This window comes from Erythrolamprus reginae, chromosome 1 (genome assembly GCF_031021105.1).
Source record: "Erythrolamprus reginae isolate rEryReg1 chromosome 1, rEryReg1.hap1, whole genome shotgun sequence".
NCBI lineage: Eukaryota > Metazoa > Chordata > Lepidosauria > Squamata > Dipsadidae > Erythrolamprus > Erythrolamprus reginae.
Window position 1 is genome coordinate 105420583 of NC_091950.1, and position 27484 is coordinate 105448066.

Below are 27484 nucleotides of genomic sequence, written 5' to 3' on the forward strand. Positions count from 1 at the left end.
TCTTCTATCACACGTGGACTTCAACTCCCATAATTCCCGAACTAATCATGCTAGCTAAGGAATTCTGGGAGTTGAAGTCCACGTGTGATAGAAGAGTCAACTTCGTCTACCCCTGACCTGGATCGTCACTTCACAACACCCTCCCAGAAGGCCGCATGTCATAGAAGAGCCAAATTTGCACCCCCCTGGTCTAGGGAAGTCTGAAAAGGACGTACAGTAATCGGCCTTATTGATGTCTCTAGAGATTCTCAGTCATGGTTGCCTCAAAGGTGCTTTTTCCGAAAGCAACTGGACTTTTTGTTTTCTTCTTTTGAAGAAGTTTCGCTTTCTTGGATGAGAAGCGAAACGTCTTCAAAAGGAAAAAAAAGTCCAATTGCCTCATGGGGGGGGAAAAGCACCTTAAAGTCAAGCCCTGACACAAGTTTTTTCCCCGAACGCCATCACTCTACTAAACAAATAATTCCCTCAACTCTGACAGACTTTTTATTAAATCTGCACTTCTATTTCTACTAGTTTTTCTCAACATTCCTATCATCCTTTTCCTCCCACTTAGGACTGTATGACAGTAACTTGTTGCTTGCATCCTAAGATTTTTATTAATATTGTTTCATTGCTTATTTGATCCCTATGACAATCATTAAGTGTTGTACCACATGATTCTTGACAAGTGTATCCTTTTCTTTTATGTTCGCTGAGAGCATATGCACCAAGACAAATTCCTTGTGTGTCCAATCACACTTGGCCAATAAAATTCTGTTCTATTGATACTAAAAGTAACCAACTCTTTGCTTTTCTTTGGCAGGTTCTTCCTTGGTTCTCTACCACTTAAAAGGCGGAGGGGTTCTGACTTCACGTCGCTTATTTCAAGATGCATCCCAGGAGTGCTGGACCCGAGCTGGACATGGATTCTAAGCGAGGTTTCTTTGCAGACGCGTGTTTCAGATTGTGGCGGTCTCACGCGCGGATTTCATTTGCGTAAAGCACTTTTTTTTTTTTGCTGTATCCCAGCAGTTTCTCTTGATTTGCGCAGTATGATTTCAGGATGACGATTGCCTCAAAATGTACATTGCACGCATATACATTATTTTAATTGAGATCTAAGAAATAGCCACAAAGGGAATCAACGTATTCTCCAAAGCATGTTTCCCAACCTTGGCAACTTGGAGATAGCTGGACTTTGAACTTCCAGAATTCCCCAGCCAGCAAATGGGAACCAGTCATTCTGGGAGTTGAAGTCCAGCTATCTCCAAGTTGCCAAGGTTGGGAAACACTGCTCCAAAGTACCACAAAGCAAAGAAAAGGATTGAAACTAATCAGTGAGAAGCAAGGTAGAACTAAGGAGAAACTTCCCGTTAGAACTACTCATCAGTGGAACAGCTTGCCCCCAGAAGTGGTGAATGCTTCAACACTTGAAGTTTGGGACCATTTATCTGAAATGGTATAGGGCTCCCTGTTTGAGCAGGGAGTTGGATTCGAAGACCTCCAAGGTCCCTTCCAACTTGTTATTTTGCTAAGCTTCTATGCCCCTCGAAAACATGAGGGGAGTTTGTAAATGACACAAAGCATGTGACTTTTTTAAAAAAAGAGAAAAATGGACAATGGTTGATTCAGGCTTCAACTACTACAGGTAGTAAGATGAAATGTAATAGAGAAGACCTGGGCAATACTGAAATAGAAATTTCTCATAAAGATAATAAATTGACACAACCACTAGCATTACAAAATATCACAGGAGGCGCTGCAACCTAGGAAACCAACAGAGGTGCCTGATCCACATGAAATTTCAATGTAATAGTCTTCCAATCGAGTTTGGAATTGAAATTGGATAACAGGATTATTGAACCTATGTTGCTAGAGGAATATCAATTTAGTATCTACATTTTCTTTTATGCAAGTGTAGTAGACAGTATAGAAGTTTGATAAACTTAACTACAATATTCACTTGGCTTTACATACAGTAGAAATACATGAACAAAGCAGTAGTCAGGATGCTTTAGTCTAGGAGCTTCCGATATAGTGGTACCTCTACCTAAGAACGCCTCTACTTAAGAACTTTTCTAAATAGGAACCAGGTGTTCAATATTTTTTTGCCTCTTCTCAAGAACCATTTTCTACTTAAGAACCTGAGCCCGGAAAAAATTCCCAGGAAATTTGGGAGCGGAACGAAGGCCCGGCCACTTTCCTGCCATTCCCCCTTTAATCCCGGCCATCTAGGGCTTTTCTGGGCTGCAAGGAGCCTTTTGGTGGCGGTTAAGGCTTTGGCAGTCCAGGTGGGAGGTGCGTGCTCCTCACCGCCTCAGAGTCCCTTTTGTACTTCAGCTTTAAAGTTTTGGATTTTTTTTATCCTCCTCACCTCACCTTCTTTCTTTGGCAGGGATTGTCCTCTTCTTCGTTCTCCTCCCACCTAAATTCCAAGCTTTTATTGCTTTCCTAATGGGTTTGTATGCATTATTTGGTTTTACATTGATACCTATGGGGAAAATTGCTTCTACTTATGGTCACGGAACGAATTAAGTTCTTAAGTAGAGGTACCACTGTACCTGCAATTTAGAGATTCTTAAGAGGTGCAGCACTTGAATGAAAACCATTAAGGAATTTAAAAACATAATAATAATAATAATAATAATAATAATAATAATAATAATAATAATCTATTAGGTTTGTATGCCACCCCTCTTTGAATACTCGGAGCGGCTAAATGAAAATTATGTATCTGAATTGTGGAATGAAATAAAATGAAAATTATGTATCTGAATTGTGGAATGAAATAAAATGAAAATTATGTATCTGAATTGTGGTATGAAGAACTGGAATATCAGGATTTGGAGAATCAATGGGCGCAGATGTTAAAAATATGCAATATACATATTTAAACATGAAATTCATTAGAAATATTTCATATGTGTGTGTATAAAGGTTAGACATCAAATATTTTTATGTTGCATGAAATAGTTTTCATTTTTGTGGTCGTATTTAGTCTTGTCCACCTTGTTTGAATTCATTTTATTACATAAATTTATACAACTTTGGGAAGAAATAATACAAGTATCTTACTGTGATAGTGAATTGTTTTCCTAAAATATAAAATATTATCTCAGGATGTTTTGCCTCTATTAAACCTGTGGCATGAGAAAGATTAAGGGGTTAGAGGAGGAGGGAAGAATGACATTCTCTTGATTAGAAGGACGAGGTTCAGGATATTTTTGCAGGCTTTTTTTCTCTTAACATGACAACAATCTAGATTTAATTATAAGCTTAAGGACTAAGTTGTTTGCAGTTATGCGGATTTTTTTCTTAGTTTTCTTCTCTGTATAAATCAGCTGTCTTTTACTGGGGGTTTTTAAATTTAATTTTTCTTTTTAAAATTGAAAAATATTCTGCAGTTAAAATGAACAAATGGAAACCTCAAGTAGAGGATGAGGGGAAGCCTTGTTAAGCAGTAATGCACATGAACTTGAATGTTATTGTCAGATGAAAACATGAAGCTGCAGTGTAATGCAGTTGATAAAATACTACTTGCATTAATGGGAGTATTGAATCCATATAACAGGAAGCAAATGTTCTATTTGAACCTGCCCTGAGCAGATCATATTTGGAATATTGTTCTCTTGCAAGTCAATGAAAATCTGGAGCAAGTTCAGAGCGTGACTACCAAGATGGAAAGCATGGAAGCCAAAGGTTAAAATGGATAAAGGTTTAACTTTCAGAACGGGATAAGCAGCAGTCTTAAAATATCTGAATTGTCAGAGAAGCTTTCTTCAAAAGCAAAAGATTTTACCCAGAGATTTGAAAGTGTGACCACCTGTCAGAAAATGAACAAAATGAACAGCAGCGATTGTTTCAACCAACTAGTAGACAAAGTAACAGGAAAAAGCAAGCAATGTTTTGTAATGGGCTACGTCTCATAGTTTTATTAAAAACTGTTTTAATAACTTAATAGACAATAGTCCTTCAAGTTCTAAGAATATTGAAATATTTGTTGTATTAATGAAAATTTAGGGGTGCAAGGATAGAATTTATAGGCTACCAGTTCCGGTACTTAAATCTGGGATCCTTTTTAACATGATTTCCAAGGCCATTAACTAACTTGTATTGAGTAACAAAGAATTAACACCCTAAAACTTTTTTGTTATTGTAGAATGCTTTTTAATTGGATGGGCATTTGATCAGAACCCAGATCTTTTTCCTAAATAAACTAACATTTGATTGGTTGTCTTCCCATACACCCAAATGCCTCTTTATCCTCAGCATGGAGGTCTGCAATATCTTCTTTGGCTTTTCATGGAGACAGACATGTCAGCAAAGTAGACAAAAATTCTACCTGTACTTGGAAAAAATACCAATCAAATATGTTAGTTGGTCTATATATGCTGGGCTGTGAACAATTAGCAGAATTTTGTTTTATATGAAGTTCTCTAGGATATACTGTATCATTTTAATGTGGACTACAAAATCCATGCTGTTTGCCTTTGAAATATATTACCCACTTAATGAGAAACGAGATGGTAACATTTATAATGATCAGATCTGTAAGACAACCAAAAACAAATACGGTATCTGAAAACTGCATTTTTGCATTGTGCACTGAAACAGTTAAGTGATGGAGCTGGCATTGTTAGTTGATGTTGCTGCCTTTACAGCAACTGTTTATTATGTCGGTCATGTCATTTCAAGGCCAACAATTAACATCAAAACACATTAACACAGTAATTATCAATGTTACAAGTGTGTAATATGTGATACGTGGATAAGATTCTCAGATTTGAGGAGGCATAGAGAGATCAATCCATAAATGAAAAAGCAAATCAAAGTGTTTCCAGTATTTTGCCAAAATTTAGTAATGGCCTGATTTTTCAATAGCCAAATTATCTTGATGAGAGAGAGTAAATTTTACTCTAAGGTACTTATTAAGGCATTGCTATAAGTGATAACATATTTGAACACAGTGAATCCAAAGCGTCTTCCTCATGTAAGGTGTAAATTGACAACTTCTCTCAGGGAGACAACATGGCTTCTCTCTTCAGATAGAAATACCCTGAAAGAATAAAAAATGTATATCTACTTTTAAGCCATCTTGAGAAAATCTGATGCTGATCCAAAACTGTAGGAGAAGCAGTTAATCCACACCCTGTATCAATCTCTTTCACCTGTAAAATCTTTGTGGGCCATCAGGCTAAATGTCCTTCAATCTTCTGAGTTCACTGCATTAACTGCATTATGTAATATCCAAGACAGTAGCTATTGCTTGATAAAAATTCCTTAAGACAGTTATAAAGATAGTTAAAATCATTCCTTTTCAGATGTAGTTTAAAATCTTCACGTTGTGCAATTCTATCTCAGCATCACATTTTTAAAAGGTACCCATTTTATATTTGTTATTTAAAAGCATACTCACAGTTCAGATTTCTGCAGTTTGTACACAATTGCAACCCAATTTAACTATGTTAAGCAGGTAGAAATCTGCATGTTTGATTACATATACACCATATTTAAAGCCAGACACAATTCATTGTTACCTTGGACGATAAATAACACATGCTAAGTAGAATGTATTTGGACAACATCCTAACGTAAAATTACCAGTGCTAGTGATGTCCATATAAAAATAAAACATGATCTTAATGTTACTCAAAATGGGGGTGGGGGTGTTACATTTTGCCATAAAATATAGAAAAATGTCATATTTCACTGGAATAATAAAAGGCAATTGTTTTCCAGTTAGATCTGCAATCAAGAGTAGAACCGTATAGGCACTAATTCCAGTTTTGGACAGAAATATCTACCTCAATCACCAATTTCAAATTTGTAAGTTTTAAAACTCACAATATTTGCATAGGTCTATGTTAAGAATCTGGTTTTGAAGACATTCGCACATAATTAAGCAAGCTTTCATAGATTAAATATAGTTAACACATGAGTTTATCAGTTCTAAACCAGATATGTGAATACTGCAAAAGCAATGTTTAGAACAACAAAAATAGTTATAGTTATTTAAGTATAACTATAAATTATATAAGAAAAACAAATATGAACCAAAAATTGAATTATCGGGAGCAGTTTTATAAAAATTCAGTTTTTAGTCATCAGTATGTCTGAAGGTTATTTGCCACCCCCAGTAAGACAATCAATAGCAGTATTTTTTAAAATGCACTCAGGTGCAACCCTTTGGGTATCAATTCAAGCATCTTACAATTTGAAGTAAAAAAAATCATATATTTGATGTAATTACACATCAAGCCAAATATATATAAATAATACTTGATGTATATATTGAAGATTGAATATATTTTAAATTCATTTTTCTAACAACCCAACATTCGAAATAATACATTAGTTTCAATGTCTGTAATGATATGCTTGATTTAACATTGTTCAGATACAGTAAGAGCCCACATTTTCAACATGTGATGTTTGGCTTACTTATGAAAAAAACTGAAAGGATAATAAACTGATAATACTGAGCACAGAAATTTGAATGATTATGTAAAGTAGTGAAGAAGTGATACAAAAACACTTAGTTACCCAATTAAAAAATTATGTTGCAATAAGTTTTCTTCCACTGATTGCCATCTGGTTAGTTACATGCATTACTAGATGGGACTTTAGGTTTACATATGAATTTAGCCTCTGCTGATCTCTTGTGAAATTTTGCACAAACTGGCAACTTCTAATTTATATGAATGTTACCATTAGAGTAGGAGGAAATTAGAACTTGGCCCAATGGCAATGTTTCCAACTGCCCAGCCCATATGGATTTGAAGCAACATCCTGCAATGTTCTTCATTTCCACTTGAGACTAGGTTGGAGAAAGCTGTTAAAGCAGCTTAGCTACATTCAAAACTTACATTCAGTTCTGTTTTTATATACCAGTTTTATAGCATGTAAATTATAATTGACAGCATCAGGATACCAAATGAAACTGAGAAAGAATGGGTAGATGGTAGGAGATGGGGAAGACAGTAAAGTGGCATTACTGGTCAAAGCCAAAGAAAAGAGAAGAGTAGCTATATGAAGCACAATGGAAAGGCAGTTTTTTCCTGCTACTTTTTCCCTCTCACCACTACCTCCCCTACCTTATAGGAGAGACTAGCAATGACAGGTAGGTGATTGGGCAATACACACTAGTCACACACTCACAAATATAACCCCCATAACCCCATTCTGTACAGCATAAGACCAGAAACTGCACCATTTGCCGCCTTGTAATAAAGATTTTGACAGCCAGTTTGATGTAGTGGTTAAGGCATCAAGTTAAAAACTGGAAGGCGAGTTTCTTTCCTGTTTGGGCCCATAGCCAACTGGATGCCCTTGGGGCAGTTACTTTTTCTCAGCCCTAAGAAGGAAGCAATGACAACCCATCTCTGAAAAATCTTACCAAGAAAGCTACAGGGACTAATTTAGGCATTCTCCATAAATGGAAGCCCCCCCCCCCCCCCCAAAAAAAAAAGATTTGCATTGTTACATGTTAAGATGGACTCTGCAAATTCATGGCTGCATGAAGATGAATAACTGACGCAAAATAAGACTTTTTTTATCACCAATGAAAACAGGAGATAACACTCATGAGGCCTATCCCTGGCAAATCTTTTTCACTACCCATAAATGCACTTCACCTGTAGCTTTTCCACCAGAAACAGGGCAGTTTTCTTTAATATTTGGATTTTCTCCCAGCTGTAACAGTGGAATGGCTACTTCTATATTTCAGTTTGTCACCTAAGAACTGAGGAACATAAAGTAGACTACAGTTAGACTGAGAACAGAACCAAGCAGCGCTCATACTCATAATTTATTGACCGTGCTAAATTAATCTGATAACACTATCTTTTAGTATTTAGGGAATTGATTCTAGTTTTCTAAAAATTATAGTTTGGTTTATTTAAATTCAAACACTATATTCAATATTGCTGGCTTGACATGAAAGGCAATAGATTAGTCTTTAAAAAAAAGTTATTTCAATTTTGTTTACAAATTACTTGATTCTGACACAAATTACTTGATTCTGACATTCTGTGCCATCAAAAGATCTTGTGATTCTAAATACTTGTGCCATCAAAAGATCTTGTGATTCTAAATACTTTTTGTTTTAATTTAAGGAAGGGCATTTGTGGTTTTAAATCCTTGAAAGTTATTTTCCAAGAGTAAATGTTGTTGTATGCCTCATTTCCCAATCCAAAGCTAGCAAGAGTTGCTTATTTTTTTATAAACAGCTAGGTTTATTGACAAATTTATAATGCACAGCAGCTTGTTTAAATCACATTGGTTAATCTTGATTTTTTTAAAAAAGAAAAAAAGCATCACATAATCTATTTGTTTGGTTTCCAATTTATCTTTGGCTTCTGATACTGAATTTGAAGTTATTTTCCAGTGAGATCTTTTTCATTAATAGTACCTAAAATACTAATAATATAGAAAATTCTCAAAGAATTATCTTAATTATCGTAACTGAAAAGTCTACTTTTTATTACCATATTTGGAATCAGGGAAAGTTGTCAAATAAACAAAAAGAACAGTACAGTACTTGCTAACCTAAAAAAACCTGCAGAACTCTATAATTCCAATGTGATTAACTAACAGCACTACTGGTTCTGCCCATACAAGCACTCTTCTAACTATACTTTGAAATAATTCATGAATTTTTGAGTACGTTTCAAAAGATGCATTACCGTAAGTACCATGCATGCAATTCTTAGTTTGTTCAAAACCTTTACAACCCATATAAGATAAATTGACAACATTGAGCCTGATGATTGTAACAAGTCAGAAAAATGCATGTCCTTACTAAGTGTTGAGAATGGGAAAAATGTTCAAAGAATGTGCTTGTAGAGTTTTCAACAGTCATTGAAGATATGTTAAGGAATACAGGTTTTTTTTAATATAAACATGTTTATTTATCTCGCTTGGATCTGTAACTGCTGGCTGTAATTTCCCTTAAAAGGGGAAATGGATCAAAACATTTACTGGTGCTTTTCAAAAAAAGAGCAATTTAAAAGGCACCAGCAGGGATTTGAGATTTCTCAAAATCTTTAAGCTGCAGGGGGGGAAAGACATGTGACATGTAGTATGCATACCCATTAATTTCCATCAATACCAGCATCAGTTATTAAGGTGGTAATACAGCAAGTTTAAGTATTAATGACAGACAATGTGCAAATCATAAGGAATGATAAGGAATACCAATCCTTACAAACGGCATTGCTATCCAGGAAATGTGTTCAGGAAAGATCTCTTTCAACACTTCACATTTGAAAACACAAGTGGCTGCCCAGATCATATCTTCTATTTCTTACACAAAATTTTAAAGTGCCAATCAAAGCTTAATTTTGGGTTTACACAATTATATCAACAGATACACAAAACAATTAATGCATCCCTTTACCACAGCAAGTCAGACTAATAAAAAAAGTGCTGTAGCTAAGGGTGTGCCTAAGCTGTTCACCAGTTTAATATCTAGTCAGGGCTCTTTATTATGCATGTAAATATTCAGGCGCTTCAATAAAAAAGAAAAAGCTGAAATGTAGTTGTTCTGTTAAGCCACACTTCACTTCTTCCATCTTTTTAATGTAAAAGTTTAAATATATCAACTGTCTGAGTAAAACGTTTATGGGTTTACAGATTATCCAAATTGCTGCAGAACTGTATGACATCAATGAAATCAGTTGGATTATTTCTTCCTGTTCAATTAACTATAGACATTTTCTTTACTCTGAAACTGCCATTTTTGTTTTAGATCAAAGCAAGGGTCAAGATCTCATGTGCAAGGCTCAAGGTGACGCTTGGGACAGAACATGCAGCGCAAACAGCATTTCTTTCCATATCCGGGTAATATAAAGCTGACAACTGTAGTCTTGTCTTTATGGGCAATGAAAATAATCCCTTTACTATGAACTTCCTATAAAGGAAAACAGAGATAACTCTTCTGGTAACATGTATGTAGTACACTGGCCAGTGTTTTTGGCGTTTTAAAAGTAATCTTGAGTATTAGATTAATTCACTTGCTGAGCATTCATTTGAGGCATTCCCCTGTTGGGTCTTGGGGGCCCTCCACGACCTAGAAAATAAAAATAATAATTTATTTTGGGATTGAGACTCTTGATTTTCAGGATGAACATTTATTTCTACATAAACTGTTAAGTTTATTTAATACTTGAAAATATTAGCCACTATCTGCCTTCTCAAGAAAGAAACAGACTTCAGATGTACAGAAGCAATGCCCTGAATGTACAAAAATAGTACACAATTTCATACCAAAACTTTAAGCATGTCCTATAAATTGCTTATCCCAGTGTTTCCCAACCTTGGCAACTTGAAGATATTTGGACTTCAACTCCCAGAATACCCCAGCCAGCGAATGCTGGCTGGGGAATTCTGGGAGTTGAAGTTGCCAGAGTTGGGAAACACTGGCTTATCCCATATCATAATCCTACCTTAAACTTCTTTTCAGATAATATTTAAATGGAATGATAAAATACAACAGTCAATGATATGGTATACAATTCTAATCAGCTTGTTCATGGTTCTATGTAGTCCAGCAACAAAATGCAAATTATTGCCCTGATGATTGAAACTTTTTCAGAATGGACAGCTCCCCGCAACAAAAAATTATAGATTTCAATACTAATGGCCACAATGAAACAATAATTCTGAACAAATAATAGCATGAAGGGGGAATAAACAGTTGAAAAAATAAATTAATCACCATAATTATAAACGGCAACTATTAAAGAAATTTGAATGAAGTACCTGAAGATACACAACTCCAGAATTTCTGTAAATATTAAAATAATAATTCCATTATTTAATATTACCTCGAGGTGCTCCCCGAGGGCCACTTTGTCCAGAGCCACGTTTGAAATTCTGTTGATATCCATCCTAAAATAAAAAAGCCAGTAAGTAATGAAAAAGTAAAATATAAACATCCAGTTTTTTAGGAAAAAAGTTTAAGCAGTGGCAAAAATGAAAAACCAAAAATTTCACAGACTTAGAAAGGTTTTGAAAATTGAATTTCATTTCAAGATTCTTTTCTCTTTGCTAATTGCCATTAACATTCAGTTTAATCATATTTGTCAAGCAATTGGGTGGGTGGGGGATTAAAATGCCATATTTTTTGGAGTATAACATGTACCGAAGTATATGACACAGCTAGATTTTAGAGATGGAAAACAAGGAAAAAGTTATTCTGAACAAAATGGTGTAGTAATATATTATTTAATAAAATACTAGTGTAGCGGAATACTTTTTACAACCATGTTCCCTTTTTTACAAACTTCAAACTCGACAGCTCTAAGACTTGTGAACTTCAACACCCAGAATTCCTCCTGCAGTCATGCTAGCTCAGGAATGGGAGTGGAAGTCCACAAATCTTAAACTTGCCAAGTTTAAATACCTTTGCACCCCTAATCCCTAACCCAGGGGTCTTCCAACCTGACAGATTTAAGACCAATGGATTTCAATTCCCAGAATTCCTCCTCCAGTCATGCTAGATGGGGTAATTAGAAGGCAAAAATAGCCCCGTTTTTGCAAACAATGGGCCATTTTCACCTGTTTTCTCGCAAACATTGGGTGGGTAAAGTGTCTGGGAAATCTGCAGAACTCCTGGGGACTGGGGGATGGAAAAATGAGCCATTTTTTTGCCTGTTTTTTCACCAAAATGGAGGCATTTTTGCCTTCCCTCAGTCCCCAAGAGCTCTCTGCAGGCTCCCCAGACCTTTGGCCACTCTATTTTTGTGAAAAAAAACTGGCCATTTTTGCCAGCACCCAGGAACTCTCTGCAGGCTTGCCAGACCCACTGTCCACAAATGGGATGCGGGGTGGGGCTTCGAGATAGCAAAAATGGCTATATGCAGTGTATAAGACGCACCAACAGTTTCACCCTCTTTTAGGAGGAAAGGGTGTGTCTTATACTCTGAAAAATGTGGTACATATTTACAAACTGATATTTCAATGAATTCAGAAAGTCAACCAAAAATTCACTTATTTTGGATGCTTTTGTTAGTAGATAAGCAATTGGCTATGAAAGTCCTATTACAGGAAATAATGAACATCTATAATTAATAATAAAGGGGAACAACAAAGACAATATTTGTAGCTCAGGGATAAAATGAACCCCAGAATACTTTCAACTTTAAAAGTTAAAATGTGATCTGAAATTAATTTTTATTTAATTAATTTTAGATCTAATATATCTTCACAAGCAGATATAAAAACATTCAAAAGGTCATAGCTGAGTACACTTACTCGCTGGTAGTTGGGATAGTCCCGTGGAGCATTAAACTGTGCCTGGGGGTAACCACTATTTGGAGTGTTGGAAAATGTAGGACGGTAGCCATCATATCCTCCTAAAAATCAGGGTAAAACAATTACTATATAGGATTATCTTATGAAATATACATGAATATATTTATGATATATCCAGAAATAGCATTCTGCGCACAAAGAATCTTACTGAGCATTCTGAGAAAGCACCACAAGGAATAGCAATAGCACTTATACCCGTTCGCATTGCTTTACTCTTCAAGTGGTTTACAGAGTCAGCATATTGCCTCCAAAAATCTGGGTCTTCATTTTACCGACCTCAGAAGGATGGGAGGCTGAGTCAACCTTGAGTAGTGAGACCTGAACTGCCAAACTGCTGGCAGCCAGTGATCAGCAGTAGTAGTCTGCAGTACTGTATTCTAACCATTGCACTATCACGGCTCCTAGGAATGAGGTATGAGTATGCTGATTCCTTCTTATCCTGCATATTTTATAAATATGATCTTGGAGAATTCCCTTACAAATGGATTACATTAAAACTTCACAATTCAATATTAGATTGAAATAAATTCTTCTTCCATCTATACCATACTTAATCTTTTAACATAAAATTACCGGATAAGTGTTTAAACTGCATCTGGGCTCCTGTGCACCATTCAGTGTCTTCAAGATTTCCCATTATATGCAAGATTTATTATAAATTATTTAAATGCATTAATAAATTCAGGCACCAAAATAAAGAATACCACCAACAGTCATAGTTTGTATAAGTGAAAGACTTGCTTTTGTAAGCCAAGGAAGTAATAAGCCCTGAAAAAGATGCAGCCATTTAGCAGGTTACAGATGGAAAGTCACTTTCAGTTTCATATAGATCATACTAAACTTTCATCAAAATATTTGTAATTAGTTCCTTCTCATACTTTGTCCTTGTATGATCTGCTTTGTTTTTTATACTACATCAGAGCAACTACTACAAAGTATGTAATGCTGCACTTTTTTGTTATTAAAAAATTAAAGCATGCTACTCTAATGTTTAAGCTTGTCGATATTCTGCATTTCTGAAAAACATTCAGAATTAATCTTAAAAGGTTCTTAAGTTTTTACCTCTAAACCCATTGGCTGGTCCCCTGTATCCATTCATTAAGCCTCGAGTGCCGCGTGATCCACCACGAGACACTCCCCGGCTGTTATAATAAGGCTGACCGTTACGTGGGAACCCAGTATTCTGTTGTGGAGGCTGCTGGTGGTTACCTGCCACTTGATGGGACTGGTCCGGGGAACCATGGTAAGTGCCAACCACTAAAATGAAAAAAAACCAAGACAGTACAAGAGGTTTGAATGTATACTCCAGTTTCCTAAAGACTCAAATAATATCAAGCTAACTCACCAATGTACTCTGCTTAAGAGCCACCAAGTAGGACAGTAAATGTTTACCTATCTAAAGAAAGATTGTTTGCAGAATTAAATCCAACATGGCAGTCTGAATGCCCTAAACATGTAGAATAGTCCCTACATTTCACATGATTTAAAGATTGCACTCTGCATTGGTTGCCGATCAGTTTCCGGTCACAATTCAAAGTGTTGGTTATGACCTATAAAGCCCTGCATGGCATCAGACCACAATATCTCCAGCACCGCCTTCTGCCGCACGAATCCCAGCGACCGGTTAGGTCCCACAGAGTTGGCCTTATCCAGGTCCCGTCGACTAAACAATGTTGTTTGGTGGGACCCAGGGGAAGAGCCTTGTCTGTGGCGGCCCCGACCCTCTGGAACCAGCTCCCCCCGGAGATTAGAACTGCCCCCACCCTCCTTGCCTTATGTAAACTCCTTAAAACCCACCTCTGCCGTCAGGCATGGGGGAATTGAGACATCTCCCCTGGGCCTATACAGTTTATGCATGGTATGTTTGTGTGTATGTTTGCTTTTAATAAGGGTTTTTTAGTGATTTTTAAATTATTAGATTTGTTGTACATTGTTTTATTGTTGTTGTGAGCCGCCCCGAGTCTGCGGAGAGGGGCGGCATACAAATCTAATAAATAATAAATAATAATAATAATTTAGTTTCCCAAAAGTTTTTTGTTTTGGTTTTTTTGGGGGTTGGGGGGGAGCGATCCCTTTTACCATCTAGGACATGGGTTTTGTTCAGTTTGGTCTATAAAATCATTACCCTACAGCATTTTCCCTTGTAAAACCATACAAATATTGCAGAACTTAATTTTTTTCATAATATGCATAACGTATTACATAAACACCATCAATAAATAATTATTTAGACTACATCTCTTTAAAACATTTTTGAGAGTAAAGCATTCAGTTTTTCAGTGTTTTACCCGTCTGAAGCTGCTGTTCTTGCTGAAGTTCTGATTGTTCTACTGGATGGGGCTGATTGGAGAATGTCTGGCTGTAACCGGTCTGGTATTGATTTTGTTGCTTTAGAGTTTCTGGCTCATTGACAGGAGGAACAGGTGCGTTCATGTTAAACACCTAGATAGGAAAGTAAGTAAAAATCAGTTGAATGTTTAAAATCAGGATTCAAGAGATATTCAATAAACATTTCAAAAACATGGACCAGTTTAATGATCATCATCTTGAGTCATTTATAAAACAATAAAACTGGGACATCAATAAAATAAAATAAACTACTAATAGAGTTTAGAGAAAAAATGATCATTATCATGATGCTGACATCCAAAATTTTGTTATCTATATTTTCAATATATTTAATGCTTACCGTCTGCATGGACTGGAATGGAGCTGCATTAACATTGATTCCGCTGCTATGCAAGGGTTTGCTAGAGGCAGCCTGAAATACCTGAGGCTGGGATGCAACTGGAAGTGGCGATGATGTTGGTGTCTGATCTGTACTTAAGGTTATTGAAGCCTGACAAATAAAATTCAACCTAAATTAGCAAGCAAGACATCAATATCATTTTTAATTAAGAATTAGGTTTTTGCTGATGAAGTGTGCCTAAGAAAAGGGGAAAATGTAAAATCCCTTTTATATAGTATCCTCTCTTTATTAAGAGTAGAAAGATCTTAGCATTCTACCTTGAATTAACCTTGAACGTGAAAAGATTGCAGAAAGTACTGTAGTTTCTGTGCAGGCGCAGTGAACATACAGAGGCATTTACCTATCAATCAAATACCAATTATATCTAAAAATTGCTTCTAAAATGTTCAGGATCAGAACCGATAAGCTTAAAAAAACATTCAAGTTAAAAAATTATCCACCTCCCCCCACCTTGATGCCTGAGATAAATGGTTTCCAAGACCTTTTATGAGGGACACTCATCTATATATGCAAAACTCTTTTCCCTCCCAAGCATAATGAAGTCTCATAACTTGCCTGAATCTGGTCAATTGATTCTTTCTGAGGTCGCTGTTCTGTTGAATGAGGAGGCTGATACGTGGGCTGGGATGCTGTATATCCCTCACTTGTGGAAGAAACCAAGGGGACCTGTCAAAGTTTTAAAATTTAACAGAAACTCCGGCCAGGGCCTCTCGGTAAGTCCTTCCTTTAATGAGTTTTACACTCTCTCTGTGTTAGCAACATTCTTTTGAATATTTATTCATATTTAGAAACTTTAGAAGACTTTTATTTCTTCTAGTTCACAAAGTTTTACAGGTAGTCCTCAACTTACAACAGTCCATTTAATGACCGTTCATATTTACAAGGGCACTGAAAAAAGTGACATCATCATTTTTCATAGTTACAACCATTGTAGCATCCCCATGACCATATAATCATGGCAACCAGTTCAGATTTGGCAACCAGTTCAGATTTATGACTTTTGCTGTGCCAGGGTCATATGATCACCTTTTACAATTTTCTGACAAGCGAAGTCAACGGGGAAGTCAGATTCACCTAACAACCAGATTACTAACTTATCAAGTGCAGTGATTCACTTAACTGTGGCATGGAAGATCGTAAACTAGGCCAAAGAGTTTAAAAAATTGTTTAACATTTCTGCAAATTCTATGATTTCATACCATTTCTTTTTATATTACAGCACTGCTTCATGCGATGGATATACTAAGGACTATGACCATATACTTTTTATTTCATAATATTTTAAGAAAGCCTAGCAATTATACTAGCTGCATAAATATTTCCAGTGATCTTTTCTACTTCTCCAAAAGTTTTGCAGGACTGAATAATTTGGATAGGAGATTCACTTTATAGATAGATTTTCACACGAGTTTAGTATAAAGCCCAGTCTCTAAACAAAGGCAAATTAAATAGCAATGACTAATGCAATAAGTAAATGTTCCTATTATAAAATATATACAAATGTTATCCGTTTGGCCAAAGATAATTTACATAAATTTTCTAACTGCTGCCTAATCCAGGATTTCTGGATCATGAATCCCAAGGAGGTCATAAGCAATATAAATGCGAGGGGTTGAAAAATTTCTTAAGCCAGTAAAGTAGGAATGCTGTCAAATTTGCTGCTGGCAAACCTTACAGCGGTGAAGCAGGAGCACATGCATCGTATCCGCACTTTGCCTGGGGTAGGCCTGCCCTGATTTGCAAAGCAGAAGGAAAGCCCTGAGCAAATTTTTACAAAAAAGGGGGTCACCCAGAAAGCAATGCACCACATTTTTTTTCTCAGCTTACAATAATGGTATGAATGCAAAACTTTAGGTATACATTATTTGAATTGTCAAGAGTGCGTGTGTAAATTTTGTGTTTCTTCAGACAGACTGCGTAGCTGCAGCAGTGTTTCGAAATGGCATCTGTAAATGATGTACGTTACAAGCAGCGTGTCGTCATTGAATTTCTCACTGTGGAGAAGGAAACTGTTGGGAACATTCACAAGCGTTTGTGTACAGTTTATGGAGAATCTGCAGTCAACAGTAGTCAACATTTGCGAAGACATTTTGAGGATGACGAAAAGGTGATTCGCACAGTGCAGAAATGACTTTGTGACCAGAACACAGAGTGGTACCAACAGGGCGTACACACCCTTGTGTCTCGCTAGAGGAAGGCCATAGAATAGGACGGAGATTATGTGGAAAAAATAGGGAGTGTAGAAGAAACATCATTCTTTCTTATGTGTAAGTTTCATTGTGTTCAAAAAATAATTGTTGAAGAAACAAAATGTGGTGCATTACTTTCTGGGCGACCCTCATAATTAAACCTGTAAGGATAGACACCTGTCAAAGCCATTTGCTAATGACAGTTCCTACTTATGACCATTCATTTAGCTATGGTAGTGCTGGCAAAAATTATTCATGGCCATTGCAGTCTCCCTGCAGTCATGTGAATATGACTCAGGCACCTGGCAACTATTGTGAATTTACAAGTTAGTTTCCCACTGTCGTGATCATGATTCATGATTCGTAACCGCTCCGAGTCTTTGGAGAGGGGTGGCATACAAATCTAATAATAAATAAATAGACATTTTCAGTCAACTTCCAACAAACAAATCAATAGGGAAGCCAGTCACAAGTCATGTTCACATGTCTTACTTAACAAACATTGCGATGAATTTATTGACCGTTTTTGACCGTGGGAGAAAAGGCTATCAAACTGGGTGCAGTCACAAGATGTCTCAATAACCACACTATTTAATTATTAATTTTAAAGTCCCTATTGTGATACTAAATCAAGGACTACTTATATTAATTTTTTATCTGTTTCTTTGTATGTTTAGTTTTCCCCCACACTATTCAATATTTACATGAAACCACTGGGTGAGATCATCCAAGGGCATGGGTTGAGGTGTCATCAGTACGCTGATGACACCCGCTGTACATCTCCACCCCATGACCAGTCGGCAAAGCAGTGGAAGTGATGTGCCGGTGCCTGGAGGCTGTTAGGGTCTGGATGGGTGTCAACAGGCTCAAACTCAATCCTGACAAGACGGAGTGGCTGTGGGTTTTGCCTCCCAAGGACAATTCCATCTGTCCGTCCACTACCCTGGGAGGGGGGAATTATTGACCCCCTCGGAGAGGGTCCGCAACCTCCTTGATCCACAGCTAACATAAGAACACCATCTCTCGGCTGTGGCGAGGAGGGCACTTGCACAGGTTCGCCTGGTGCACCAGTTGCACCCCTATTTGGACAGGGAGTCTCTGCCCACAGTCCCTCATGCCCTCATCACCTCGAGGTTCGACTACTGCAACGCTCTCTATATGGGGCTACCTCTGAAGAGTGTTAGGAAACTTCAGATCGTGCAGAATGCAGCCGCGAGAGCAATCATGGGCCTTCCTAGATGCGCCCATGTCTCGTCAACATTCCGCGGCCTGCACTGGTTGCTGATTAGTTTCCGGTCACAATTCAAAGTGTTGGTAATGACCTATAAAGCCCTACATGGCACCGGACCAGAATACCTACGGGACCGCCTTCTGCCGCACGAATCCCAGCGGCCGATTAGGTCCCACAGAGTTGGCCTTCTCCGAGTCCCGTCGACTAAACAATGCCATCTGGCGGGACCTATGGGAATAGCCTTCTCTGTGGCGGCCCTGGCCCTCTGGAATCAACTCCCCCCGGAGATTCAAACTGCCCCCACCCTCCGCAAGATGTCCATTTATGTCGCCAGGCATGGGGGGATTAATGCCCCCCTCTTCTGACTAGTAGGACTTGAGTGTGGTGTGATTGTGTAGCTTGATTGTTTTTAATGATAGTGGGTTTTTTAACTTAGTTTTTTCTTAACATTAGATTTGTATTGTATTGTTATTGTGCTGGGGAGGGAACGCATTCTAACCTCATCAAATTAAGAACTCGTCTAATCTATAGATTTATAGATTCCATAGAACAGAGTCAGGCATTAGATGAGCAGCCTGATGAACAACCTATGCTGGAAACTAAGTGATGGAATTGTAAATAGTTGTCCTGGAGTTGTGGGAAGCTTTGATACTATTCAACATGGCATCATTCTGAACAATCTGATGAGAATGGGCCTTACAGTGATCTTAGTGTATTTCTCTGGACTCTGCATAGAAGGCAGTACTGTGAGACTTCTGACTACTACCATCTAGATTACTGACTAATCCACAGGGCTCTATGTTGTTGCCTACGGTATACAGTGATCCCCCGCTCGTTGCGAGGGTTCCGTTCCAGGACCCCCCGCAACGAGCGGGTTTTTGCGAAGTAGCGCTGCGGAAGTAAAAACACCATCTGCGCATGCGCGCCCTTTTTTCATGGCCGCGCATGTGCAGATGGTGTTTTTTACTTCCGCACCTGGGAAGACCCCTGCCCAACAGCTGAGGAGCCGCCTGCCCGCCCGCCCGCCGCTTGTCCGCCCGCCGCTCGTGCCGCCGCTGCTGGTGCCGCCGCTGCTGGTGCGGCCGCCGCTCGTGCTGCCGCTGCTGGTGCGGCCGCCGCTCGTGCCGCCGCTGCTGGTGCGGCCGCCGCTCGTGCCGCCGCTGCTGGTGTGGCCGCCGCTCGTCCGGCCGCCGCTCGTGCTTTCGGAGCTCCTCCGGCGTCACCCGGCTTCTGGTAGAAGCCTTCTCTCTTTTTTTTCTTGCGGCAAGCCCGAGCCGTTCCTCTCTCGACCGCAGCCGAGCTTCCCTTCGCCTCCTCCCCGCCTGCTTTTCCTCGCCAAGCGCACGAAAAAAAAGAGAGAAGGCTTCTGCCAGAAGCCGGGTGACGGCGAAGGAGCTCCGAAAGCCGGAGAAGAAGAGTCTCGCAGGCGGGGAGGAGGCGACGGGGCCAAAGGGGGCCGAGGGAAGCTCGGCTGCGGTCGAGAGAGGAACGGCTCGGGCTCGCCGCAAGAAAAAAAAGAGAGAAGGCGCATCTCCTGAGGGGAAGCCAGCGCCGCCCACCCTTCGCCCGCCCACGCCGTTGCTCGCGCCACTCAGCTGGGAAGCGGGGCTGGGGTTTCCCCGCCGCCCACGCAAAGGGGAAACCCCGGCAAGAGGGGAAGACCCAGGGAAGTCGCCCAGCAGCTGATCTGCCCGGCAAACTCCACCATCTACGCATGCGTGGCCATAGAAAGAAAAAGGGCGCGCATGCGCAGATGGTGTTGTTTACTTCCAGGTTGAAAAATCGCAAATTACCCTGTTCGCAATGGTCGGGGACGCAATAACCGGGGGATCACTGTATATGTATTAAACTGCAGAGAAAATTATCCATAGCTGGCACATTTAATATTCTATTGATTCCCAGTTTCTTCTTTAGGGAAATAGTCAATATCCTTGGACATTACTGAAGCTCAACAATTGGCTAGAAAATTTAGAACAGGTAAAATCAAATCCAGATATAACATAATTGCTAGAAATTAATGAAAAACATGAACTTGAGGAAATTAATGAAAAACATTCAGGAGATGCTACACAAAAGTCTCTGAATTTTTTCTACTTCTCAGTATGGAACATATTTATGTATAATGCATCTATTGGATATTGCTTCCCAGATTTTGTTTACTATCCTGACATGACTAATATAGCTTACCACTGCTCCTGAAAAGTAAACAGAAGCAAAAACTAGTACCAAACCTTCTTTAATTATTAATACTCAATTTTAGTACTGAATTTAAATCTATATTTCCTATATTTATTTCCTATGTATTTTAGCTTAAGTATTGAACTGAACAAAAAATTAGGACATAAATAAAAAATGAACAGTAAAATAGAAAAGAACTCATGAAAACTATGCTATAGGTAGTCCTCAACTTATAAACTTAAAAACAGGGCTGTTTTTGCCTTCTAATTACCCCATCTAGCATGACTGGAGGAGGAATTCTGGGAGCTGAAGTCCACTAGTCTTAATATGCACCTTCCCAGCCAGTTCCCAACAACCAACATTATTTTGGAAAGTAGGGTCTGATGACTTGCTTAAGGACTGCTTAGTGAAATTCTGCTACAAACTATGGTCATAAATCAAGCACTACTTACACAAAAATTGGCCAACAGTTCAAAAATACTCCTCTATGATTTTTTAAGGGCCAGAAAAAACTACCTCTAAAGCGATGAAGATATTCATCACAGAACCAAGAATAAACTAAAAACCAGAATACTGTATTCAGCAATCATCCTGAATAAACTATTAAAATTGGTTTGTCCTACTATGTGGCATTCTATGCATGCACTTACATTGCAAATAGTCAGTCACTTAGAAACATAAGGACTGGCATAAATTAAATTTATCATTAGTTTTGTTTAAAAGTGCTAGAAATAAGGAAGCATTAATATCCATTATAAAAATGCTACTTAAACAATGAAATGTCAGTTTATTTCAAAGTAGGTTATGTTCTTAAAACTGTCATTTATCAGAATTTAGTAGTATAATTCATGCATTTGAAGAGGATTACAATTAGATTTTTTGCATTCTGCATATTTTTATGAGCATTAGCGATTTAAAAACTTTTATTTTTCTAAAAGTCTCTATTTGTGATCATCTCATTCTGAAACTGATAATAAAAATTAGCAAGATTTTTAGTTACAAGAAATGCTTACTCTATTTTGATTTTCATTTGTGATTTTAATCATAGCTCCATCTTTAATCGTAATCCTTATTCACCATTAATTTTTGGGAAATGTATTTAATGAGCCCAAACACCACTTTAAGGTCCTAGAAAGGAATACTTTTAAAACTACAGTAGATAATTGGTATTTAAACTAATCTAACATATTTAGAATCAATGAAAACTGATGGAGCTGATGGTAACATATGAATGGAGAAAAATTATACATTCTGTATATACAGACAATGCTCACTGACTGCAAACGATTATCTAGAAATGGCTGGGCAAGAAAACAATATTTTGAAAGACTCTAGATGAAATTAACTAATGGCTTGGTTCTAATTTGGGAAGAATATTGCAAACAAAGACATAATGGCGTACTAATTTGAATACTAAAATAAAGCCAACTTCTACAGTTAATTTCCAAGAATAATTATTACTTCAGAATTCTGAGTACATGAAATATACTTTAAATATATTTTTGAGTACATGAAATATACTGTTTCAGGCATGAAAAAATTGTGGCCTGCCATGCTTTAAAGTGTGTTACAGAAACCCAGCTCATCTTTTCCAGCACCTAATCTTAATATTTCTTATGCTCTGTTTAGCTATTTTTCCATACCGCTCAGGCCTTTCATTTTCCTGAGGTCCACCACTCTAGCTATATGTGTTTTGAACATATACCTATACGAAACATATTTCAATTCACAGACCACCCAATGTTTTTTATAACCCTAGTTTTAAGAGACCATTGCTGCCTTCTCATTATAATGTCTCCATGTGTTTGTACATAGATTTACGGATTTCTTTCTATGTAACTTCCCCAATGGAATTAATGCTAAAGTAAACTGTATGCTAAATTATTATCTGTATCATATTTTGAGTATGATGGGGCCCAAATATTTTTGAAAATGAAGTTTTATAAATATTTTTATTAGCTTACAAATTTTCATAGCCAGAGCAGGGCTTTTACATGGGTCTGAGGAAACATTTTTTTAATCTTTCCTTTCCAAAGCAAATATTAAATAGTTCCAGATGATATATCAAAATAGTTGAAAGATACAAGCTTGGGTTTTCGAAGAAAAACAGATTGCACCAGTTTTGGTAATCCAGAAGTACATTATAAAAAGTTCATTAACTTCCAATTACATGCTAATGAAGAAAGTATTGTGGAACCTAAGCTCAGCAATTCCTAAATGAGGAGGGGAAGGTTTAGAAAGAAATATTCAGCCATTAATTATCAAGGATTCTTACCTGTGTAGCTTCAGGTTGTACAGGAACCTGGGTTGTTTGTGCAAGTCTAGATTCAGCATGAACTAGAAATAGAGTAATACAATCAATATTGAAATTAAAAGCAGTGGAAGTTTCTTTAAGCATGCCTCATGTTGTACTTGACTACTATAATTTCTCCAAGGGACTATCCTTAAAAATATCCAGAAATGTCAGCTGGTGCAAAATGGATCAGGTAAGTTTCTAATTATAGAAACTAAAATATGTAATTCAGTATGGGAAGAACTATCTTCTATTACTTATAAGCCGTCATTACAACCTCTACAGTTGTAAACGGACTGCCTTTCCTGTTATAAACCTGTCCATATATTAAAACCTGCAGGAGAAATTCTTGACTTGGAGAAAAAATTCAAACAGGATTTATTTCCACTTAAAATTGTCTTTTCATCAGACTTTCATCATCATGACATGAATATTTTGATTATGCTTCACATTTTCCTTGTAAAATTGAACATTCTGCAAATGTAAAAAAGTGGAATATAAAATGGAGTGAAATGCAAAAATACCTAACTAGTTTCATTGTCACTTTGCTATATACAAAAATATTATATTACCGACCTGGAGGGCAAACCATCTGTGGTATCTGCAAAGTTTGTGGATTCATAGGCTGAGCTGAAACAATAGCAGGGTCAAGTGCTTGGTTCTCAAATTCCAGCATAGAGTCCTAGATAATTAAGCCAAAATTTAAGCCAGCTTCACTAGAGACATAAATTCTTACATTATAAAATTAGATTTAAGACAGCTTCATCACAGACAAAATCAATGGAAATCAGTCAGGGTCAAATTCTGTTTCAGTTCAATTGAAGAAAACAGTTCCTCACTTCAATTGGATTCTACTCATTTTAAAAAATGCTGTAATCTTATATTAATCAAATTGTTAATTACCTGCATAAAGTTATATGGGCCTTGCATTTGTGCCATAAGATCCTGCACCCGTTGTCTTCTAACAAGTGGGTCTGCTTGAGCTACAGCTGTAAGCGTATGGGCATCTGGAACTGGAGGAGATGTAGCCTGTGGTTGCTGGAGTGAGTTTACCACCTACATTAAAAATAATCAATGCAATTTCAAACAGTCCACAATTAAATGGAAAATTCACAATATTATCTACTAGCAATCTTGTGGCAATAGTAAATTTGTACTACAGAGAGAAGAATGTAAACATAAATTGTGTATACTGTTCTATTATTGTTGTTAGCCGCCCCGAGTCTCTGGAGAGGTGCGGCATACAAATCCAATAAATCAAATCAACTCAATCAAATGTTTTTCAGCTTTAAATAGTTTAGACCTGGGTCAATATTTCCTTTTAAAAGTGCAAAAATGGGAAGGATGGACAAAGATAGTTCTATACGTTATTAGTAGTGTTGGGCAAACCCGCTGAAGTTCGAGTTCAGCGAATTCAGACAAACTTGACGTCGGAGTTTGGGTAGATTCACCGAACCTGAACACGAACCCCAACCCCTCTGGCCCGGCAGGCTTCAAGCGGGTGGGGGAGGCGGGAAGGACTCTGGCTTGAGCCTCCGAGTGCTCCCCACCCCTCCCGGCCATTGCCCACTTGAAGCTGCCGGCCGGGATCCTGAAGGGCCGGCCAGCAGAACCTGTCTTCCGAGCCCTCTTGCCCGGCGGGAGGCAAAGCGCTGGAGGGGAGGGGGGGTGTCAGGGTCAGGAGGCAGGTTCTGCCGGCTGGCTATTCGGGATCCCGGCCGGCAGCTTCAGGCGGGCGATGGCCGGGAGGGGCGGGGAGTGAAAAAGATTGGATCCTTAAATGTTAGAACCTAACTAAAACACACATACTTAACTTAAATTAAATTAAGCTTACACAATTGCAATAACAGAGTTGGTATGCATTTATGAGGAGATGCTAATCATATGATTGTTTATTTTTATTTTATATTAATGCTCAAATGCCCTTTATATCAGTGAAATTATCACTAATTATTCAGGGCTTGTTATTACTGTTGATATTCTATGCACAACCATACAGCTGCTGAAATTTGGCATTTTCATCAATTCTGATCCATTTATGTTTTATACTGATAATGGCTCAAATTATAAATGTAAGGATTTCTAGATAAACTATTACAGTATAAAAATAATATGATAGTAATAAATACAGGTAATCCTCGAGTTACAAAACTAATTAAAACTGAAATTTTGGTCACTAAGTATGCAGCCATGGCAATCCTTTCAGTCCCCATCATTAACCAACAACCTCCTTACAACTTCCTGACAGCTTCCAATAACCAAAGCCAGTGGGGAGAAAAAGGGCGCACATGTTGCCAGGGTGAGTGCACAAATAGCTGGTAAGCATTGTTCAAGTACAGCCAATCTCAATAAGAATGCATGAGGGTGTGCAGGTGATTAGCATGACACAATTGGGAGGGACAGGGGGAGGCTGCACAGTTGACAGACTTACCAAAGCAACTTGCAACTTTCCTTGCCATTTTCTCATTGACTTTGCTTGTTGGAAGCCCCAAAATTTTGATCATGCAGGTAGAAAGCAACCATTTCAAATGTGAGTTGGTTGCTAAGCACCCACTTGTTCAGCACTGTTGCAACTTTCAATAGTTGCTGAACAAGTTGTTGTAACCTGAGGACTCCTATATTTGGAGAAAAGATTCATTCCTGTCAAAGGATTTTTTGAGAAGGTTCAAGATTAATAATTGGATTTTAATTACAGTTATAAGTTATGAAGTAATACAAATCTAATAAATAATAATAATAATTATTATTATTATTATTATAACTTACTGAAATTTTTTAAAAGATATGTAACAATTTACCTCAACAGTTTCAACTGTCCATTCATCTACTTGTTCCTTTTCATTATTGCTGAACTGAGCCTCTGCCATGAACTGTCTGTTTACATACTAAAATAAAAATGAAAGAATATAACAATAAACCAACAACATTCATTCTAGAAAGGTGACTACAGTATTTCTACTAAAGAGTACCTCTGTTGATTCAACTTCACTTGGTTCAGTGTATTCTTCCGTTGGTTCTGGCTCTGTGAGGAAAATACACTCTTTACATAAAGCTTTATTAAAATGTAATTTATATTAATAATATTTAATTATTAAACTTCCATGACTGATTTTCAGTAATTGTGGATAGCTCCAACAATCAACTAAATTACAATCAAATAAAAAATAGTAAAAATATTCATATTCGTCTATATCAGTGATGGCGAACCTTTTTGGTGCAGGGTGCCAAAAGTGTGCGCTCACACAACCCCAAATGCAATGCAAGCATTGGTGCAGGATGCTTTCCAGGCCCAAAATGGGGTGGAGTGTGTGCACGCACTTCCCCAAAATGCAATGTGAGTGCCCCTGTGCATGCAACCCCTCTGCGCATGTGCGCGCACGTCCCCCGCATGCACCCCACACATGCGCAGTAAAGACCTGAAGACTAGCTGGCTTGCAGGAGGTGCACGCACATGCGTGGTGGAGCTGGGGTGGGGCAACGGCTGGCGTGCCCGCAGAGAAGGCTCTGGGTGCCACCTGTGGCACGCATGCCATAGGTTCGCCATCACGGATTTATATGTTAGCTGTGAAGTAAAATTATAACCTCTGTTTATTTCAATCCATAAAATATAGGCCTTAAAATCTGAGGTATTTCATTATTTAATAGCCCTCTTGAACTGCATGTTTAAAAGAATATTTTGCCCTGCTGAAAATATTAAGAACCATGGCGGCACAGCAGGTAGAATGCTATACTGCAGACCACTGAAGCTGACTGTAGATCTGCAGGTCAGCGGTTCAAATCTCATCACTGGCTCAAGGTTGACTCAGCCTTCCATCCTTCCAAGGTGGGTAAAATGAGGACCCGGATTGTGGGGGAAATACATTGGCTCTGTTAAAAAGTGCTGTTGCTAATATGTTGTAAGCCGCCCTGAGTCTAAGGAAAAGGGCGGCATAAAAATCGAATAAATAAAATAAAATAAATAAATAAATACAGTGGTACCTCAAGATACGAACCCCTCGTCTTACGAACAACTTGTGATACGAACCCGGGGTTCAGAAAAATTTTGCCTCTTCTTACGAACTTTTTTCGAGTTACGAACCGGCGTTCGGAGACTGCTGGGAAGCCGCGCGGCTGTTTTAAAATGTGACAGCCGGGCGGCGGGGCTTCCCAGAAGCCTCCTGAACGCCAGTTTGTAACTCGAAAAAAGTTCGTAAGAAGAGGCAAAATTTTTCTGAACCCTGGGTTCGGTTTGGGAGGTTGCTGGGAAGCCCCCCAGCGCGGCTGTCTCCGAACACCGAACACGGAAGTTCGGGTTTGGCGTTCGGCTTCGGGAGACAGCTGGGAAGCCGCGCGGTTGTTTTAAAAGGTGATAGCCGCGCTGGGGGGCTTCCCAGCACCCCCCCGAACCCCGAACTTTTGCCGAACTTCCGGGTTCGGGGGGGTGCTGGGAAGCCCCCCAGCGCGGCTGTCACCTTTTAAAACAGCCGTGCGGCTTCCCAGCTGTCTCCCGAAGCCGAACACGGAAGTTCGGGTTTGGCGTTCGGCTTCGGGAGACAGCTGGGAAGCCGCGC

General features: G+C 38.4%; 1 protein-coding gene across 11 annotated transcripts in view; it reads right to left on the bottom strand.

The window, feature by feature from the left end:
* Positions 1–8863: 8863 nt before the first annotated feature.
* Positions 8864–27484, bottom strand: part of CAPRIN1 (cell cycle associated protein 1) — a 59115-nt gene continuing 40494 nt past the window's right edge. For 4 of the 11 annotated variants that reach the window (XM_070761091.1, XM_070761110.1, XM_070761100.1 and 1 more), the window contains 12 exons: positions 25904–25956; positions 25733–25819; positions 23838–23990; positions 23511–23616; positions 22917–22978; positions 15599–15709; positions 14984–15133; positions 14583–14736; positions 13357–13551; positions 12235–12335; positions 10806–10869; positions 8864–10048 (listed from right to left, as the gene is read on the bottom strand). In XM_070761091.1, coding sequence (XP_070617192.1) covers positions 9984–10048; positions 10806–10869; positions 12235–12335; positions 13357–13551; positions 14583–14736; positions 14984–15133; positions 15599–15709; positions 22917–22978; positions 23511–23616; positions 23838–23990; positions 25733–25819; positions 25904–25956 — 1301 coding nt within the window. In that variant the 3' untranslated portion in view covers positions 8864–9983. The remainder of the gene's footprint in view (positions 10049–10805; positions 10870–12234; positions 12336–13356; positions 13552–14582; positions 14737–14983; positions 15134–15598; positions 15710–22916; positions 22979–23510; positions 23617–23837; positions 23991–25732; positions 25820–25903; positions 25957–27484) is intronic. The other 7 variants (XM_070761154.1, XM_070761136.1, XM_070761144.1 and 4 more) reach the window with 3 other exon arrangements.